The sequence below is a fragment of the Sus scrofa genome, chromosome 15, assembly GCF_000003025.6.
Source record: "Sus scrofa isolate TJ Tabasco breed Duroc chromosome 15, Sscrofa11.1, whole genome shotgun sequence".
Taxonomy (NCBI): domain Eukaryota; kingdom Metazoa; phylum Chordata; class Mammalia; order Artiodactyla; family Suidae; genus Sus; species Sus scrofa.
In genome coordinates, this window is record NC_010457.5 from 95574588 (window position 1) to 95595410 (window position 20823).

The following is a 20823-nucleotide window of genomic DNA, read 5'->3' on the forward strand; positions in this document are numbered from 1 at the left end:
ATGAATGATGGCCATTCTGACTGGTGTGAGGTGGTATCTCATGGTAGTTTTGATTTGCATTTCTCTTATAATCAGCGATGTTGAGCATTTTTTCATGTGTTTGCTGGCCATCTGTATATCTTCCTTGCAGAAATGTCTATTCAGGTCTTTTGCCCATTTTTCCATTGATTGATTGGCTTTTTTGCTGTTGGGTTGTATAAGTTGTTTATATATTCTAGAGATTAAGCCCTTGTCAGTTGCATCATTTGAAACTGTTTTCTCCCATTCTGAAAGTTGTCTTTTTGTTTTCTTTTTGGTTTCCTTTGCTGTGCAAAAGCTTTTCAGTTTGATGAGGTCCCATGGGTTTATTTTTGCTCTAATTTCTATTGCTTTGGGAGACTGACCTGAGAAAATATTCATGATGTTGATGTCAGAGAGTGTTTTGCCTATGTTTTCTTCTAGGAGTTTGATGGTGTCCTGTCGTATATTTAAGTCTTTCAGCCATTTGGAGTTTATTTTTGTGCATGGTGTGAGAGTGTGTTCTGGTTTCATTGCTTTGCATGCAGCTGTCCAGGTTTCCCAGCAATGCTTGCTGAATAGACTTTCTTTTTCCCATTTGATGTTCTTGCCTCCCTTGTCAAAGATTAATTGACCATAGGTTTCTGGGTTTATTCTGGGTTCTCTATTCTGTTCCATTGGTCTGTCTGTCTGTTTTGATACCAGTACCACACTGTCTTGATGACTGTAGCTTTGTAATATTGCCTGAAGTCTGGGAGAATTATGCCTCCTGCTTGGTTTTTGTTTCTCAGGATTGCTTTAGCGATTCTGGGTCTTTTGTTGTTCCATATAAATGTTTGGATTGTTTGTTCTAGTTCTGTGAAAATTGTCATGGGTAATTTGATAGGGATTGCATTGAATCTGTAGATTGCTTTGGGTAGTATGGCCATTTTTCCAATATTGATTTTCCCAATCCAGGAACATGGAATATCTTTCCATTTCTTTACATCTTCTTTGATTTCTTTGATTAAAGTTTTATGGTTCTCGGCATATAGGTCCTTTACCTTCTTGGTCAGGTGTATTCTGAGGTATTTGATTTTTTGAGATGCAATTTTAAAAGGTATTGTATTTTTGTATTCCTTTTCTAATATTTCATTGCTGGTATACAGAAATGCAACTGACTTCTGAATGTTCATCTTATATCCTGCTACTTTGCTGAATTTATTAATCAGTTCAAGTAGTTTTGGGGTTGAGTCCTTAGGGTTTTCTATGTATAGTATCATGTCATCTGCATACAGTGACAGTTTTATCTCTTCTCTTCCTATATGGATGCCTTTTATTTCTTTTGTTTGTCTAATTGCTGTGGCTAGGACTTCCAAAACTATGTTGAAGAGCAATGGTGAGAGTGAGCATCCCTGTCTTCTACCAGATTTGAGTGAGAAGGCTGATTTTATTCTTTTTTATGGCTGAATAATATTCCTCTGTGTGTGTGTGTGTGTGTGTGTGTGTGTGTGTGTGTGTGTGTGTGTGTGTGTGTCACAATTTCTTATCCACTCATCTGTTAATGGACACTTTTTTTCTGGGTCTTGGCTATTGTAAATAATGCTGCAGTGAACATGGGGGTGCATATATCTTATTGACTTAGTGATTTAATTTTCTTCAATAAACACCCAGAAGTGAGATATCTGGATTATATGGTAATTCTATTTTTACTTTTTTTGTAACCTCCATGCTGTTTTTCCTAGTGGCTGTGCCAGTTTACATTACCACCAACAGTGCCCGAGGTTTCCTTTTTCTCTGCATCTTCACCCATATTCGTTTCTAGTCTTTTTGATAATAGCCACTCTAACAGATGTGATATCTCATTGTGGTTTTGATTTGCATTTCCCTGGTAATTGATGATATAGAGCATATTTTCATATACCTGTTGGCTATCTATATGTCCTTGGAAAGATATCTATCTCCTCCTTTTTTAATCAGACTTTTTTTTTCTAAGAAGTTGCATGAATTCTTGCAAATTTTGGATATTAGTCCCTTATTGTGATAAGCAAATACTTTCTCTCACTCAGTAGGTTGTCTTTTCATTTTGTTGATGGTTTCCTTTGCTGTGTAGAAGCTTTTTAGTTTGATGTGGTATCCCTTGTTTATCTTTGGTTTTGATTTTGGTGTCAGATTCAAACAAATCCTCCCCAAGACCTATGTCAAGGATATTACTCCTTAAGTTTTTTCCTAGGCATTTTATGATTTTAGGTCTTATCTTTAAGCTCTTACTCCATTTTGAGTTAATTTTTGTGTATGGTGTATATAGTGGTCCAGTTTCATTCTTTTGCATGTGGCTGTCCAAGTTTCCCAACACCATTTATTGAAATGACTGTCCTTTTTCTGTTGTATATTTTTGGCTCATTTGTTGTAAATTAATTGACCATATATATGGGCTTATTTCTGGGCTCTGTTCTGATCTGTTGATCTATGTAATGCCAGTACTATCTGTTTTAATTACTATAGCTTTGTAATACGATTTGACACCAGGGAGTGTGATACCTCCAGCTTTATTTTTCTTAAGATTGCTTTGGCTATTTGGGGTTTTTTTGTGGTTCCATATTAATTTTAGAATTTTTTTTCCTATTTCTGTGAAACATACCATTGTCATATTTATAGGGATTACATCAAATCTGAATATTACTTTGTAGTATAGATATTTAAGAGTATTCTTTTAATCCATGAACACAGAATATTTTTCTTTATTTGTGTCTTCATTTCCTTTCGTTAATGTTGCAGTTTTCAGTATACACGTCTTTTATCGCCTTGGTTAAACTTACTCCTAAGTGTTTTATTCTTTTTGATGTAATTGCAAATGAGGTTTTTCCTTAATTCTCTTTTTTGATAGTTTGCTATTAGTGTGTAGAAATGTATCAGACTTCTACGTATTGATTTTGTATACTACAACTTCACTGAATTCATTTATTTTGTTTGTTTTGGTTTTTTTTTTTTTTTTTTTTTTTTTTTTGGCCACACCTGCGGCATATGGAAGTTCCCAGGCCAGAAATTGAATATGAGCCTCAGCTGTAACCCCTATACCATAGCTGTGGCAATGCCAGATCCTTAACCCACTGTGCTGGGCCAGGGATAGAACCCTTGCTGCTGCAGAGACAACATTGGATGCTTAACCTGCTGCGTCACAGCAAGAACTCCTCTAACAGTTTTGTTTTTGTTTTTTAATAATACTGTCTTCAGTATTAAAAAATATTTTTGGAGTTCACCTTTTGGTTCAGTGGGTTGAGAACCCAGTGTTTCTTCTATGAGGATGTAGGTTCTATTTCTGGCTTTGCTCAGGGGGTTAAGGATCTGGTATTGCCACAAGCTGTGATGTAGGTTGCAGATGTGGCTCAGATCCAGTGTTGTCATGGCTGTAGCATAGGCCTGCAGCTGCAGCTCTAATTCAACCCCTAGCTCAGAAACTTCCATATGGCACAGGTGCAGCTGTAAAAAAGAAAAAAAAATGTTTTTGGAAACTACCAAAAACTGAATAAGTCAGTGATGAAAAGCTGAAATATTCTATCCATATCTAAAGCCATTTATATTTGTCCTTGTATACACTTGATTTTTTGATTACAGTGTTAAATTTAAGCAAAATCACAAAAATATGCCATTTATACTGGACTATGAATAAACACAATTTTGCTATTAGAGCATATTTAAAAATAACTTCTGCCTATCTCAATGCCTTTATTCTGCCAGATTGGCAGTAAATGTATGCATTTCTCACTTGTTCTTCCAAAATTACTTTTACAATAATGTAGTACGGTATAAGAGTGGTCAGATAGTCCATTCTTTCTATAAATTTGCTTTCCCACTTTATATAGCTATAAGAAAGTGGCTAAGACTCTTTTGGTTCCCTAGGTTTCCTCTTCATTATCTTTAGTCCTTGTTTTACTTAGTTACCAATTTTTCATCTCCTCTGTATACCAAGAATTTTGTTTTCCTCTCGTGTTTTCCCTTCTTTTCTAGTGCTATTATATAGATCCTCCACCAATGTCCAATATTAGATCCTTTCATATAAATTAATATATATAACCTTTAAAGTTTTTTTTCTTTCCATTAAAAACCAATTAAAACAGCATGCAACAGAATTTGTTCAAGATATTTAGCCAATTTAATTTGATGGATTAGCTCAGATTTTGTATAAATTAACCATAGCATTATCTCATTCATTATTCATTTATGAAGTAGTTCTTCATTCAACCAGTATTTATTTATTGCCTATTTATTTATTACGGGCGAGAAACTGCAAAGTGCTTAAGATATGCAGTGGTTAAGGAGACAAATATGATCCAGCTCTTGGTGTTTACAGTCTAGAGGGGGATAAAGATAATGAATAAATGATTACTAAAATATTTAAGTGGTTATATGTGGTTTTTTTCCATACTGATACATGTAGATCTAGTTCATTTTAATTGCTATAAAGTTGTAAATTTTGAATGAGTTAGAGGAAGGGTGGAGTAGGATTAAAAGGTTAGTCTGGCTTAAAGTGCCCAGGAATGGAAGGAGTTTAGTACATTTGAAAAGGTGAAAGAAAACAAATATGATGAGAGCAGGGTGAGGCACGGTGCATGGAGATTGGCCCTGGATGAGTCTCAGAGATAAGATCACTGTGTGTTAAGGTAGGCTTTCTAATCTTAATGGGCATCTGGATTGTTAGTGTGTTCTAACTTAAAGCCCAACCCTAAAGATTGCTTTTTAAATTTGCATTTTAAATAAGCACTTTAAATTTGCATTTTAAATAACCAAGTGTTTCTGCTGCAGGTAGTCCTCTGAACACACTTGGGGAAACATTTATGTAGGGTTTTATATACCATGTTTAGAGTTTTGGCCTATTTTAAGTACAGTTGGAAACTTGAAGGCTTTTAAGAAGAGGAATGAAATGATTTGGTTTTTAAACAATGCTCTGTAGAGAACAGATTGGAGGGCAGCAAAAGTTGAAATTTGGGGCTGGAAATGAGATGTGGTTATGACTTAGAATAGGATTTTAGAGATGGAAATGGCAGATAGATTTTTATGAGAGGAAATTAGTAGCACTTGGTAATAGTATTCAGTGGATGAAAAAGAAAGATATCAAATTGACTACCAAGTTTTTAGTAGGAGTAATAGGGCAGGTGCTCCTGCACTTACCGTGATGGGAAATGCTGAAGAAGCAAACCTTGGGAGTTAATTTTGGTTGTAACAATTAAGGGTCTCTTTGACTATAGATATCAGTAGGTTGGTTAATGGTGGTTTAGACAAATGGGGTTATTTTTCTATATAACAAATCTAGGGGTAGACATTCTAGGACTAATGCCATCAGTAAGGTATCCTACTCTGACCATCCTTAGTGTGTGTGGGTGTTAGACCTCATGCCTGCCACTTTATAGTTGCAAGATAGCTGTTCCACTTTTGTCCTTGATTATATAGTCAAGGGGGAAGAAGAAAGTGTGATACCTAAGTCAGGTAAAAGAAGTTTCCCAGAACCCATCTGACACTCACTGCCCAGACTAGATGTAAGGGAATCTAGGGGAATGTTGTTTAATTGGGTTCACTCTAACCCTAACAGAGAAAGAGTATATTCAAGGCTCTGGGGAGGTGTGTGATACTGCACCAGGAGACCATGTGGAGTAAGAAGGAATCCTAAGGAACTCCGATTTTAAAAGTAGGATAGAGTATTAGGGCTCCCACTTGGGAAAAGTGGCCAGAGAAGAAGAAATCCAACATAGTATAGTATCAGAGGTCAAAGAATATTTCAAGAAGTTTTGAGCAGTCAAGTGTACCAAAGCAGATAAGCATTGAGTAAGACGAGAGGCGTCCTTAATTTCCTTTGTTTTGATGTTAAAATGTCTCTTTGTTTAGTAAATGATAATGGATGGTAGAGTTGTTTTCATTGCTTGTACTCAAAAAATAAAACGCTGGTAGTCCATATTGGTAACTTCCTTCCTAACCTTTAAAGAAAATTTTATTGACATTGAGATTTAAATATCAGAGAACTGTTTGATGGTAGAGCAGGTTTGGCTGCTGATAGAAAAGATCCAGTAAAGAAGGACAGCTTGAAGTAGCTAGAAGAGAAAGGGAAAGGTCAATAAAGTGAGCTCCCTGGAAGCAGATGGAACTCTCAGCACAAGTGGAAGATTAGGTTTTGTGGGAGGATGAGCATCTCCTCCGATAAAGAGCGGCAGGCAGGTAGGTTTGCAGACCTGATAGGAGGAGGTGAGAGGGTTTCTGTCCATTGGTTTCCATTTTCCTGAAGAATCTGAAAGAACACTTACTGCTAAGAATGAGTTGTGGCCTCAGAGTGAGCCTGTGAGGTTTTGGAGCATAGAGAGCTTTGTTCTTGGAGGACTGGAGAGAGCAAGGGAAACATGGCGATACTGTTAGAATAACATTGAGGTTGGTAATGTGGATTTATAGTGATGACAGTCTGTTCTCTTGTACCCCATGCCCACTCCATGCGGTATCCTATGGCTGCATGCTGAATTTGGGTTTCAGAACTGCAGAAGCTCAGGCAGGGGATTTTTAGAGCATTTACCATAAAGTGATTTTAACAGGAGGCTTTGAAATCTACTTTAGACACTTGCTACATAGAAAGTATGCTTTTAGGGTCTTTTAGACCAAAATCATCTTTCCTTTTAGAATTTCATTCTACTTAAAGAATTTTCAACTAATGTAGATTACACTAGCAAGTGAATTCTGGGTGTAATTATGCTATGTCCATCCTCCTTGCTTCACAGAATAAAATATTACTGATAAGAATTATAAATGTTTAAATATAAATAGGTATAAGCAGTCTCATGATAAGGTTTATTTATATGTTTTTTTTTCCTTCAAATATTACATTGCTTTATTTTTGAGGGTCCTAAAAATACCCTGTTCTCCAGCAGCTTCTTATATATTGGAGGAATATGTTCTCATAACTTGGATAGGAATCAAATTAGGAAAGCATTTTGAAAAGTACATAGAACTAGAGAGAGAGATTCTGTTCATGTACCTATTCTCTGCGTGTTGTCCATAAAGCACACACTGGATTTTTCACAGTAGAACTGTGAAATGAACATATGAGAATGTAGAGAATTAAGTATGGCTCTCTAGAGACAAGTGAAAATGATTTTTTTCCCCCCTAAAATCAAAGCAATCACTAAGGATGTATTGTGGTTGGAATACCTGTAGATTACTCATATACACATGCCTTGCTTAGTTGTAGTAGCAGTATTCAGGGCATGCAAAGGAGAGACATGTCCTTTAAACGGAAATGATTCTGTCCCTATTGCTGCCAAAAGCTTGTTTCTCATCAGAATAAGAACCCCATATCTTTCAGGGAACTTATTTATATTTCCTTATCTTTAATTTATACCAGAGAGTGTAGCAACTTTTAATTCCAGTGGCCCTGATCCTGATTTTTTTTTAGTAATATGTATAAGAATTTGGTGACCAATTTCTTTTCCTGTTTTCTTATTCTTTGCTTTTATTTTTAGTGTCTTTGTGTTTTTTTTAAATTAATAATCATTATAAATAAGCATGACTCTTTATCATGCCAGAAGTGTGCCACCTTGTTTTCTAACAGAACACTAGTGACTGTTAACTAATCTTCATGGGATTTTATGAATATTTGTTTGTATAAGAGAGGAAGAGAACCAGGAAGACAGTGAATACAAAACTTTGGTAGTTGTCAGTGCAGGGCAGATACTCTTAGGTCAGCCTCATAGAAAATGCACTTTTTGTTCTTCAGAGGAATTGCTGCTTTTACCCTTGCTCATTTCTGTTTCTCTCCTATTTGCTACTTGCTTCTTAATTAGAGTACTCTTTGTCAGCCCACACAAAGATAGGTTGTTAGCTACTTTTATACTTGGATATAAAAGGAGGGTTGCTTATGAGCCCAGTGGTATCTTTTTAGACCATTCATTGGCATTTACCAGAATAATATGAGCCACTGAGATAAGAAGTTGTTTATTTGCTGCCAGTGCTGTGGCAGTCATACTGGCTCTATTCACTTAACCAAAACTCACATTTCATTTTTAGAGACTTAAAAGTAAAGAATGAAGATAACCTCTTTTTTTTTTTTTCCTTTTTGGCATTGATATGCTGAATTGAATGATTTCTTTTGTCTCCTTATTTTCTCTTAAAGAAGAATCCTTTGGTTAGCACCTCAGTAGAAAATTAATATCTCTGATTTCCCTATAAATTGTTTTTTAGTTGCTATTTTCTGATTTCCTACCATGACATATTTTAGTCTTGGTACTCTATTGGTGAGGAAATCTGATCTCAGGTTTTGTTAGGAAATCTCTTCGCCCAGTAGATACTGAGTAGTGGTTGAGAACACAGATCCTGGCGTCAGGCAGACTGGGCCTGAGCCCTCATTCTGCCACTTTCCAGCACTGTTACCTTGCTCAAGTTAATTAAAATGTGCTACCCTTCAGTTTCCTATCCTTTGAATAAAAACAGGGATAACCGTACTTAAAGCACTTATTTAGTGGAGGGAGAGTAGGTACTATATTGTAGCTATTGTATTTGAGGCAGTATTTTGTAAGTGCAATTTCTATACTCTTTTTTTTTTTAGACTAAAATTTACCATTTGATTTATTCATCTCTGCTAAAATTATAGTATGAGAACCTCCTGCATTTGTGTAAAAATTTGGGAATATGGTCGTGAAATTGCTGAATTGTTCTCATAAAGGATTTTCTCTAATCCTCTGATCATGTCAGTTGGATTAGTTTTGTCTATGTATAGTAACAGTGTCCCTCCTCAGAGACTGGTTCCAGGATCCCTCTCCGCCTCACCTCAGATATTAAAATCCAAGGATGCTCAATACCCTTACAGTCAGCCCTCTGTATCCACATATGCACAACCCGTGGATATGGAAGGCCGACTATATACTAATAATCGTGTCTGAATAAGTCATTGGGAAGCTTAGGAAAATAAGATATCAGACTCAGACTATCTACTCATAAAAGTACTACAATTTTGTTGTACACATCCATATGAATGTTAAATAAACTCCGTAGTCAGGGAAAGAGGGAATGTCTTTGATTACACACACATTGCACAGGGTTATATTTCTGACCTTAATTTACATTTGCTGGAAACTTAAAGCTTTTCTTCAGCTACATTACAGCAGGCCTGTGGTTTTTTTAACCTCGCCTTAAGAAAAATGTTTATGAAAGAAGGCTGAAAATTTTCATTTAAAGGCTTTTAAAAGGCCAAGTTGGAGGGAAGCTTTTAAACCAAAATAGGATCTGGAGTGATAATGGTTTATTTAGCAGATGAAGAAGAGTATCCGTTCCACAACAACAGATACCCTAGTGAGCTAGAAATAAGAGAGTGGTTATGTCCAACTGGATGTGGCAGAAACAGAAGGATGTTTTTCAGTTACCTGCTTTTTTTTCATTAAAGCCTTTCCAAAAGGGCGAATTAGTCTTTGCATGAAGAAACTAATGATGAAAAACAAGGGAAACCATAGTTTTGCAGTTGGCACTAGAGTTGGAAATAAAATACTTGGAGTAAGGTGTCAAGCAGGGTATCAGTCTTCTCTCCCTCCCTCCCTCCCTCTTCATCTCTTTCCACCTCCTCCTTCTCTGCTCCTTCCCTCCCGTATTTCCTTCCTTGTGTCCAATATTTAGCAAAGGATCTTTATGGAATGGAGCTAAATAGCTGTTTTGTCCTCTAGTTTATTTCTTTCCTTTGGCTAACACTCTGAGATCTGTTGAGCACTCATATCATCGTGGTCTAGTACAGACTTGGGAATGTATCCAAGCTACATTATTAATTCATATGCTATATGACCTTGAGCCAAGGCCCTTAACCTTAGTCATAGTAATAAATTAAATATATCTATAATTATAGTTTACAACCATTCTGTCAGAGACATTTAAAAACAATTACAACTTTTTGAATGTTGAAGTTTTCAAGGTCATTCACTGTATAAATACAACATAATATGATTATGTAATTCTGGTAATTGCTACTTATACAGAATTAGGGTATTAGGAAGACACAAAAGCCACACAATTTAACTTTTATTTTTATTTTTTCTGTCTTTCTGCCATTTCTTGGGCCGTTCCTGCAGCATATGGAGGTTCCCAGGCTAGGGGTCGAATCGGAGCCGTAGCCACCAGCCTACACCAGAGCAACGTGGGATCTGAGCCATGTCTGCCACCTACACCACAGCTCACGGCAAATTTAACTTTTAAACTGGCTTAAAATGAATAGGAGAATGACAGGATTGGAGAATTAGAAATATCATGTTTTAGACTTGTAAAATTGATCTGTAAATGCTTCTAGCTTTTTTAGGGGAAAAAAGTATAATTTTGATATGCCAAGTGTGCCAGAGTTAAAATGAATGCATGTGAACTGTTAACATTTTTGTTCCATTGTCGTCCTGACTTTATACAAGTAACCTAAGGTAAGATTGTCTAGTTCTGGCAGATTCTGATAAAGAGATTTGATAAGGAAAATGCAGTAGTACTGGAAAATCTGCAGTATGAAAGGAGACTGTAACATTTAATTTATAAATTTTTAGTAGCTACCTACCCAAGTGAAGTTTATCTAAGAGGAGGCATACATTAAAGATTAGAGTCCTTGATTTATATGGGCTACTTTTCTGTTTTACAAGCTCTGTTTCTTTGTACTGAGGAATGATTCATCAAAACACAGGATCTGTGCCTCTGGCCGTTACTGTTAATTAACTCACTGCTTCTGGAGCTGGGCTTTCTTGACAAGTATTTTAAAATTAACGTAACTCAAGTATCCATTGGGAAGTTAGGAGAATGAGGCTTGAACAGTGGTTAGCACACCTACATCCTTTGCAGCAGTTGGCTTGGAGCTCGATGAGTCATCTTAAAGGTTGTCCTCCTCCATCAGTTTGGTTTGTCTTAATAGTCATTCCAGAGGGTGTGTCAGTTGAGGGAGAATTTATGGAACTCTTAACAGACTAGGAAGTGGACTAAGTGAAATAACCCTCCATCCATCTGCTATCTGAAAACTGCTAAACTGTTCTATTTTCTTTCTTGGCATTCTACTCATAGCTCATTTCTTGGTTTATGCAAACTTTAAAAATATATGTGGATATTTGCTGAAGAGGCTTTTGTGGTTTTAATTTAATTAATTTATTTGTCTTTTTACCTTTCCTAGGGCCACTCCCGTGGCATATGGAGGTTCCCAGGCTAGGGGTCTAATCAGAGCTGTAGCCACCGGCCTGCATCACAGCCACAGCAACGCAGGATCCAAGCTGGATCTGGGACCTTCACCACAGCTCACGGCAACACCAGATCCTTAACCCACTGAGCAAGGACAGGGATCGAACCTGCCACCTCATGTTCCCAGTCGGATTCGTTAACCAATGAGCCATGAGGGGAACTCTTGGTTTTTAATTTTAAATGGTGTCTTGTGTATGTGCTGCCTCCTAGTATTTTTCTGTCTCGGAGTGAATGATGCTTATTTTATATTTCTCTCCGAGTTGAAACATACTTGTGAATAAAGTGTTAGTAGTATACCCTCAAGAAACTGGTTATACTCTACAATCAGTCTTTATTTGGCATTACTAATAAGGAATATTCTTATAGAGCTTTGGAAGTGTTAAATAAGTGGCTAAGTGATACATACTATATGTAATAAATTCTCTTCCAGTTGGCTTGGTTTAAAACTCAGAATTTTAAAAAGATGTAGTTCATGCATACAGGCACTAAAATAAGTCAAGGATTTATTGCTTAGAAGGATAATATGCTTTAAAGAATAAGAACTATGGATAGTTGATATATCAAGGACTCTTGCATAATGGGAGAGATAAGATACATGTGTAGTAGTGCCATAGTGACAAACGTAATAGAGATGACTTCTGATTTGGGAAGCATTATGTCACAAAGCATTATGTCGGTAACAGGCAGCAAGCTACATGGATAGTGAATGCAGCATGGGATGCCTGGGGAAGGGGCTTTCAAGCCAGCCCTTGAGGGAATGGGGAAGGATTTGATTAGGAGTCTAGGTGTTCCCAGCAGGAAAGAAAGCAGCATAGGCACTAGGAGAAAAACAAGGGTAGTAAGACCAATTTTATTCTGTTGAGGTTGAGAGAAAGCTAGCCACACTGAAGAATCTTGAACAGGCTAAGTTTTGTCAGAAACAATTTGGAGATAGTTAGGCCACACATGTGACCGGAAGTCCTGGGCCTGAGCCACAGCAGTGACAAGACCAAGTCCTTAACCACTAAACCACTAGGGAACTCTCATGAGGATTCTTTTTTTGGATACTCCTTTGCTGAGGGACTTTTAGTGGTCACAGTGATGTTTTGAGACGATGATTAGACATATGGGAAAAGTTTTGAGGGTGGAAGAAACACTAGCAGCAGAGGCATCAAGTTAGGAATGAATAAATGTGATGATCTTTGAAGAACTGAAAATCAAGGGAGGTAGAAGAATTTACGATTCTTAAATAATGATATAATCCCCAAATGGTGGTAGCAATTTGAATATTTGATACTTTGAGAGAGAATATTCATTGAGTCTGTCAACACGTTAACTGAAATATAATTGACTATGACATTGTATAACTTTTAGGTGTACAGTGTGTTGATTTGAATCAGCACATATTTAATGAGTACCTATTATGTGTGGTAGGCACTGGGGTTATAGTAGGGAGGAGAAAAGACGGGGTCTCTGCCCACATGGACCTTATGCTTAGTGGGGGGATAAGAAACATGTGTGGGTATATGAGATAGTCTTCTGAAAAGGAAAAGCAAGGTCTGGCATAAGGAGAGAGAAAAAAGAAGGCAATGTTTTAGACTTCTTGAGATAACATTTGAGTAGAGTAACTCCCTCCCTGAATGAAGTGAGGGAGGGAGCCCCCTCACTACCTGGGGAAAGAGCATCCCCAGCAGCAGCACAGCAAGGGTAGGCCCTGAGTGCCTCTGGACCAGCAAGAAGACAGGCTGGCTGGAGAGAGCTGCAAGGGGCAGAGTGATAGGGAATGAGACACACAATGTAACCAGGGAGTAGAGCACCTAGTGTCCTGAAGGCTATGGTAAAGAGTTTGGATTTCATTCTAGGTTTGACAGAAAGACCCTGCAAATGCCACAGTCTTTGTTTTCACAAGATTCCTGTGGCAGCGGAGTTGAACAAGTGGAACAGTTAGGAGGTTATTGCAGTCCTCCAGGTGAGATAAGGTGGTGACTCAGAGCCTATGGCGATAGTGTCAAAGGTGGTAAGTGGTGAGATTCCAACTATATAATGGAGATGGAACAAATTTATTACAGCTAGATGTGCATTGTGTGAAATAGAACCCAGGAATACCCCCAGGGTCTTTGGGGTGGGTTTGTGTGAATTAGAAAAAGCTAGTTCTGCCTCCTGGTGTCAGCCAGACCCTCTCAGCCCATTTGTGTGAAAAAGGCTCCCTTCCTCCCACAGGTTACTTGGGTGCTGGGTCTGACAGCTGGGTGAGTGGAGCACAGTCTGAATACTCCTACTTGGCCACGCATCCTTTTGGGGTCGCAGGCTGCACAATGACACGCAGCAGCCCTGTGTCATAAGTCAGCTTTGTGGCTTGAGCAACTGGGTAAATTGCAGTGTTAATTCCAAAATGAGAGACTAGAAGGGGAGGAGCTTACTTGGGATGAGGAAAGGTGGTAGAAATCAAATTCTATTTTGAGCATAAGTTTGAGATAGCTATTAAACATCCTAGAGGCAATGTCAAATAGGCAGATGGATATGGACTTCTGGAGGCCAGGTGGGGAGCCATAGGACTGCAGAGAGGTTTGCTATTTTTGAGTTTGAAATGACATGACAAGCATGTGGAGCTGTAGAATTTAGGTTTAGGAACAAAGGGTTAAAGACGTAGATTGAGAAGTCCTTCTGCCCAAAGAGATGTATGAAACCTTTGAGGGAAATTATGTTGAAAAACAAGAAGGATGGAGACTGCCTTTGGAATACTGTCAGGCAGTGGAAAGTGGCAAGTGATTCTGCAAAGCAGCCAACAGGAGGAAGATCCTGGTAATTAGCATTGTGGAAGATGAGCATTATGGGGCATTTGGAGTGGAGAGGTCAGAAAGGATCAGGGCTTAGGAAGGTTGCTGGAGCTTTTGAGAGTACTATGAGAGATAACAATGGGTGTGAAGGTAATTTGCAGGAAATTAAAAATGTAAATTACTTTCAGAAGATATGCACTGACAATGGGTAGTATATATTGTTAACAATAGGGTTATATATTGTTTTTTTAAAATAGGATGGTTTTGTCCTTATTAAGACAGAGATTAGGGAACCAGTGAAGGAGGGGAAAGTAGAAGGTACTAGAGACAAAAGGGGTAAATGAGGGAGCAGGGCTAGGGGGTCTGGAGGACATGTATTTAAGGAGTGGGTAAAATTAGTCTCTGAAATGAGGAAGGATAAATTTTGTTTTGAGGTTTGGAGCAAAGGAAGAGAGAGTATGTATCCAAAGCCAGTATTTTGCATAAGAGGAAGGAGAGGCAAAAACAATTTGTTGTTTTAGCATGGTTGTGGTTAGGGTCATCTGTTTGGGGGTCACCATTGATATTGAGGCCTAAAGAAAGTATGAAAGGGAACCAATAAGAAAAAAAAAATTGTCACTCAGTGATGAGAGACGGGTTAGAAATACGGAGAATAATTTGTAATAGCCCATCAGTGTTTTTCTGTAGACTCAAGAGCACAAGGGAGTTGAGAATTCCAAATTGATCCAATTTAAAAAGAAGTTAAGGGCACCTAGAACAGTGGTTCATAACCCAAAAGAGTACATATCAAAATTACCTGGAGACTTTTTTTCAAGATTGTTTTCCCTAAAATGTATCAAATTGAGGTGTGTACTTTTAGAACATTCTGGGTGATTCCATTAAGCTAATTTCCCCACCCACATTGAGAAAACTGTTCTGGACTTGGGGTTGGTAGGAGTTTGACCACAGAGTGCAGGGGTAGTAAAGGGTAGCCAGAAGGGAAGCTGATGGACTGAAAGAACAAGAGTATGGTTTTTTGGCGTGATCTCAACAATAATAGTTGGTAGTAGTAAAATTTGGAGGGCATGCTCAGCTGGTTAGGGTCCTTAACTGCAGAACTTCACAGAGCCTTTCATATGCTTATGAATCTCTAAGAAGTGGATGTAATATTTTAAGAGAATATCTTGAACCCCCCCGCCCCTTTTTTTTGATGGGGCCTTTGTGGACTGGTTTTTGCAGAACACACTTTGAAAATGCTGAATTAGAGAAATGCAGCAGTGGTTTGTTTCAGTTCCATTTAAAAGTGCACAGGTTGTAGGAAAGGCAAGTCATAGTGAAAATGGGGACTGTCCAGGTTAAGATCTAGAAAGCACAGCTCCCAGGGCCGTGGCTTTGTTCATGGATAGCTGGGTTACTTTCCAAGCCTCCAGATAAACTGTTTTCCACATTGAGTCCAGTATCAATTGGCACATCAATATGAATGTTCAGGTTGCAAAGTTTAAGACAAAAGCAGGGATTAATGAAGTATTTACAAACAATGTATGTTCTGTTGTTTGGTTTCTCAAAAACAGATTTGGATATTTTTTATGAAAGCAAAGTCCAGTGGCCTTAAGGATGACTAGCCTTTTCCTTAAGAAGGGCAAGAAAGTGGATAATGTCAAAAGAAGATACACTTTGAAGTCTTGGAGCACTCAGTAGCAGTGGCTGAATATTTGGGGAGTTTACCCACCTTTTGAGCCAAGGGCAGTGTCACAGGCTCTGAGAATGCCCCCCTTTGTACTGCCTGGCCATTGAAGAAGACTGCCTTTCCAGTGAAGGGAGAGTCCTTTTCTTAAGTTGGAGATGATAATACTGAATGTTGTCTCTAACTCTGAAGATTTCCAAAGAAGCCAGTGATTGGTGAGAACAGTGATTGTTGGCAGGGATTAGACATTTATATAGCATGACTTAGTTTTTAATAATGATGTGATGTGAATTTTATGAGTCTACAAGTCAGCTTACAGCACTGAAACATACTAAATGAGAAAGGTTCCAAATGATTTTCATTTGCCTCAACTATGTGATTCACAGGTCACAAATTTCCATTCTTTTTTGCCAATTAATATCATCATTCTGTTCCTTCCCCCATGCATCTTTATCATTGAATTTCCTCATGTAATCCTCTACTAACAAATATCACACATGGGCATTCTTTTTGGTTACAGCAGTCTGCTTATGATAATGTTTTGTGTGTGACCCAGCTGAAGTGTTGAAAGCACATGGAAATCACTGGTGACACTTGTACATTCCATGTATTTGTTTTCCCCCAGAGATGCCTGAACTTTCTTTTCTTCACAGGTAAAGTCAGTGATAAACCTTTTATTTGCTGCATATACTGGAGATGTATCTGCACTTCGAAGGTATGTTAACAAGGTGGACTAGCATATGGTTTACAGATGTTTGTGAAGTTGCTTCTGGGCAAAGGGCCATTTTAAGGCTGAAGTCTCACTTTCACTCCCCTCTAATAAAAATCAAACAAATTTATCTTAAGTTCCCACTTCCAGGGCCTTAGTCTTGCTGTACAATCTTTTCCTTTTTTATTCCTATAAAAAGCCTAGTCCTCTGTTTTCCCAAGTGGCAACTGTTCAGCTAATCTGGCTAATTGGTATTAGTGTTTTACTGCAATTGAACAGTACCTTCTCAATATCCATCTGTCTGCCACTCCCCATCTTTGAGGTGAAGGGCGTGAGCACATAGGGGCATTTGGTGTTCTGTAGACCACAGGGTTGGAAAGGTCACATAGTCCTGTATACTTAACATAAGAACTCTTGGATAGAGTTGCAAATAATCTTTAAGGTGGAAAATGTCTATGCTTAATTTCCACCTTTGTTTCAAAGTCTGATTAGTACTTGTACTCAGCTGTACTGTATTATAAACTTCAGAGTTGCTCAGACTAGATGTTAGTTCTCACAACCAAAAAGTACAGATAATTATGTGATATGAGTGGGGGAGATATTTGCTAAGGCTACAGTGGTAATCACCTTGCAGTATATTAATATAGCAAATAAACATGTTGTAGACCTCAATAAAAATGAGCACTTGAAATTTTTTAAAAGTCTGATTAGTACTTGTAATCTGTAGGCTATAAAATGTTAATGGGAATCTTAGAGAAAACATTTAACTTTATAGGTATTAGTTTCTTGTCCTTTTGAGGCATAAACTTAAAGGAGTATAATTGTGCCATCATTCTCGAGTTTTGGACAGAAACAAAGCTTAAGTCTGTGAGAGATGGTGAACGTTTCCTCTTCTCCCGAAGAACAAAGCGGAGGAAGAGTGGTGCAGTGGCATTTACCCAAGGCTCCTATGTACTGAGTGAACAGGGTCTCAAGTTTCCATTAGTGAGCCTGGAGAAGGAGGTCACTATCTTACAGGACCTTAGACTGAACTGATAGAGTAAATGTTACAAGTGTAAAATTTTATGTATAATGAAGAGCTGTGCTTGCAAATTTTCAGATTTGCTCTGTCAGCCATGGACATGGAACAGAGAGACTATGATTCTAGGACAGCACTCCATGTAGCTGCTGCAGAGGGTAATATATGAACCACTCATCTTTTTTTTTCAGACTTAATTTCTACTTAATACTGAAATCTGCTTGTTTTTATTTTGGGTGTAGGTCATGTTGAAGTTGTTAAATTTTTGCTAGAAGCCTGCAAAGTAAATCCTTTCCCCAAGGACAGGTGAGTACTTACAATACTTTCTAACATATAATTGGCAAGCCATTGGTTTATATATATATATATATATATATATATATATATATATATATATATATACAGGGCTATAATATTTAAATGGTGGTATATTTAAACTCACTGTGTATATTGGGGACATTCTAGAAGTTGCTATGGAGACTTATAAAGACAACAAACAAAACCTTGTTTCTGTTCCATAGATCATCTCCTACATCCTCTTTCTTACCTAAGGAATTTCTCTTACTTAGAATCTTCCAGGTTAGTCTGTCACTCAGTAGACTGTATGAAGAAAATAACTTCTGGTATTTGGAAAGATAAAATAGGAACTTTGTCTTCATGGGACTTCTGACTATGAAGGGTAGACAAGATAAACATTTGTAGGAGCATATTAAAAATGTATAAGATTGCTGTTATAGAACTATTAAAATGAATGTACTGAGTTTGTTGATATTTTTGGATTTGAGAGTTTCCTGCTATAGCTTAAAGGATCTAGTGTTGCCATAGCTATGGCTCAGATTCAGTGCCTGGCCCAGGAACTTACATATGTCATGGGTGCAGCCATTTGGAAAAAAAAAAAAAAAAATCATGGATTTGGTTCAAGTCATTTTTTAAAAAATTTTTTGCTTTAGGGCCACACCCACAGCATATGGAAGTTCCCAGGCTAGGGGTCGAATCAGCGCTGCCGCTGGTGGCCTACACCACTGCCACAGCCACGCCAGATCCTTGACCAGTCACTGAGGGAGGCCAGGGATTGAACTCATGTGTCCTCATGGATACTGGTTGGATTCGTTTCCACTGTGCCACAACAGGAACTCCCTTTATTTTTTGGAATCAGTTTTAGAAAGCATTATGGAAGCTTAATTTTAGTCAGTGCCTTTTGGGAAAAGATGAGGTTTGAGGACACAGCAGGAAGAGAAGGGCAGTTTGTCTACAGAGTGGGAGAAATCTGCCTGAAATATGTCTAGGCATCTTTTTATTTCATAGAAGCACTGTCACCTCAGATTGTTAAACAGGCTTGAGGAAATGTGTATTCTTTAAAGTTGATATTTTGCATTATTTCATGGAAAAGTAGAGTTTAAACAAGATAACGTACAGTTAATGAACTGACATTCATCCCGAAGTAAATGCTGTTCAAGAGATGGACGGTCGAGGGAGGGGGACGAGTGCAGCTTAAGCATGTACGTACACAAGTTCTGTACTCACATACTTGCACATTATGTAACTGGAGTTATGTAACCAGGTGAGTCAGTGAGTGAGAATAAAGGGTTAGAAGAAAAGGAAGGAAAAATACTTGGTGGGAGAGGTTTGATATGTCTGACTAGGAGTTTGGACTGGGTATCTAAGGACTAATGAAGTAAGTTTGGAGCAAGTTGATTATTCTCTAGCTATTAGATCTACTTTAGTAAAGCTTTACTGTTTTAAATTAGAGATTGGGTTTTATTAGTTCAGCTTGCCAAGAATTGCAGAAAGGTTACAACGTCAGTGTCTGAAAATTGCTAGCAACTTTGTAAGTGTGGTAACATTTTGATTATCTAAAATCATGACCTTTATTGGCAGTATTCTAAAACTTCATGTTAGGATGACAATCCTCCCTTTGTATCTCCAAATGTCATACCCATACCAGCTCTTTCTAGAGCAAGAAGCTGGAGGGAATGCTCCCCTCTTACCCCCATGGTTTATAATCCCAAGTAAAAGGCTATTTAACACAGGCTGGAAATATTTACTGTGCTTTTGCATGTTTAAGGATCAAAATGTTTTGGTTTTTTGCCCCAAATTGGCCTCTAGGAATGTGGAAGTAGAAATATCCGTCTGATAGGCAAAAGTCAGCTCAGTAACTAACTTGGTAACTGGGTATTCAACTATTTGAGAATATTAAGCTAGACCAAGACATCTCTTTCCTCTATTTCATAGCGTCAGTGTCACCTCACATTTTAAAACAGGCTTGAACAAATTTAGTATGTTCTTTAGAATTGATATTTTGCATTATCTCATGAAAGAGTTGTAAAAAAGTTAACTTCCAATTAAGATTCAGTTTTTCCAGAAAGACAGGCAATTATATGCTGTAGATGTTTGGAAAGTCCCCCACATCCTAGTTTCAGGCTACTGACTACCTAAGTCAGTGAAAGCCAATGCAGAAGTAAAAGGCAACTTAATTCAGCCATTTTTTGAGAAGCAAAAGATATATGTAAAATGTTACTTACCTGATTTTAAACATTAAGAACAGGTTACTAAACTTTATTTGAAAGTATTTTTTAAAATGAGACTATTTAAAAAAGCTTTCAGCTCTACATCATGACCTCTTTTGAGAAGATAAAATGTTAAGGAGAAAGACTGAAAGACGGAAAACTGGAAGCTGGTGAGAGTGGTACATGAAAAAATGGAGTCAGAGAGTGTGGTAGCCATGGAGAAATTAGGGGACAGGAGTAGAGGATGGGAAGAGAAGCTTAGTAGTTTGTGAAGTACTGGAGAGCTAGTTATCACTCTGTTACGGACTTGGGAATTACAGTGTTGTCTCCGGTTTCAAAAGGCTGTTAGCTGATTGATTAACCGCTGCTGGCAACTCTTCCTTTATCTTCGTCAGGCTTCATCTATACAACCAGAAAGAGCACAGGCCAGAAGCACACTTACAATAATAGAAAGGGCAGTTTTTCTTCTGGTTGTGCAGTCATGTTATTGAGCCCCTGGAGTCCCATTCTTACCGAGATGATGAAAATGTCAGTTCTTCCGGGGCTGATCTTGCTCCTCCAATGCATATTTGAGCTCCAATGAGATCATGGTTGTTTCTAAACTTCTGAGATTTACTGTGATTTTGCATTGAAAGGAAGACATATTTTCTATCAAAGCCTAGGGTGATGGATGTTAATAGAGCTGAATTTCCTTTGAACATTTTATTTAAAGAGAGATCCTTTGGGCTTTTCATGATGTCAAAATTCAGGAATATTAGAGGAGTTAACTCTAGAACTTCCCCTCCATAATCCTTAGATAATGGGAACAAGATCCTTTTGCAGAAGCTAGTTTTTTCTTCCTCCTCATATCCAAGATGTCTCTGAGAACACTTTCTGGATTATAAATCCCTTTCTGCACTTCTTTAATGTTGTATTTAAATAGCTAAATTTGAATGGCCCTTTAACTTGAATTTAAAATCTAAGAATGCTTGATTATCTTC

At 37.8% G+C, this 20823-nt stretch overlaps 2 protein-coding genes across 9 annotated transcripts in view; one reads left to right on the forward strand and one right to left on the reverse strand.

The window, feature by feature from the left end:
- GLS (glutaminase) overlaps positions 1–20823 on the forward strand; it is a 92616-nt gene that overhangs the window by 61174 nt on the left and 10619 nt on the right. For all 4 annotated transcript variants that reach the window (XM_021076049.1, XM_021076050.1, XM_021076053.1 and 1 more), the window contains 3 exons: positions 16263–16324; positions 17418–17494; positions 17579–17642. In XM_021076049.1, the coding sequence (XP_020931708.1) occupies positions 16263–16324; positions 17418–17494; positions 17579–17642 (203 nt within the window). The remainder of the gene's footprint in view (positions 1–16262; positions 16325–17417; positions 17495–17578; positions 17643–20823) is intronic.
- STAT1 (signal transducer and activator of transcription 1, 91kDa) overlaps positions 18614–20823 on the reverse strand; it is a 53124-nt gene continuing 50914 nt past the window's right edge. Inside the window, exons 24-25 of one of the 5 annotated variants that reach the window (XM_021074655.1) lie at positions 20357–20458; positions 18614–20245 (exon numbers count right to left, since the gene is read on the reverse strand). In XM_021074655.1, coding sequence (XP_020930314.1) covers positions 20242–20245; positions 20357–20458 — 106 coding nt within the window. In that variant the 3' untranslated portion in view covers positions 18614–20241. The remainder of the gene's footprint in view (positions 20246–20356; positions 20459–20823) is intronic. The other 4 variants (XM_021074656.1, XM_021074664.1, XM_021074657.1 and 1 more) reach the window with 4 other exon arrangements.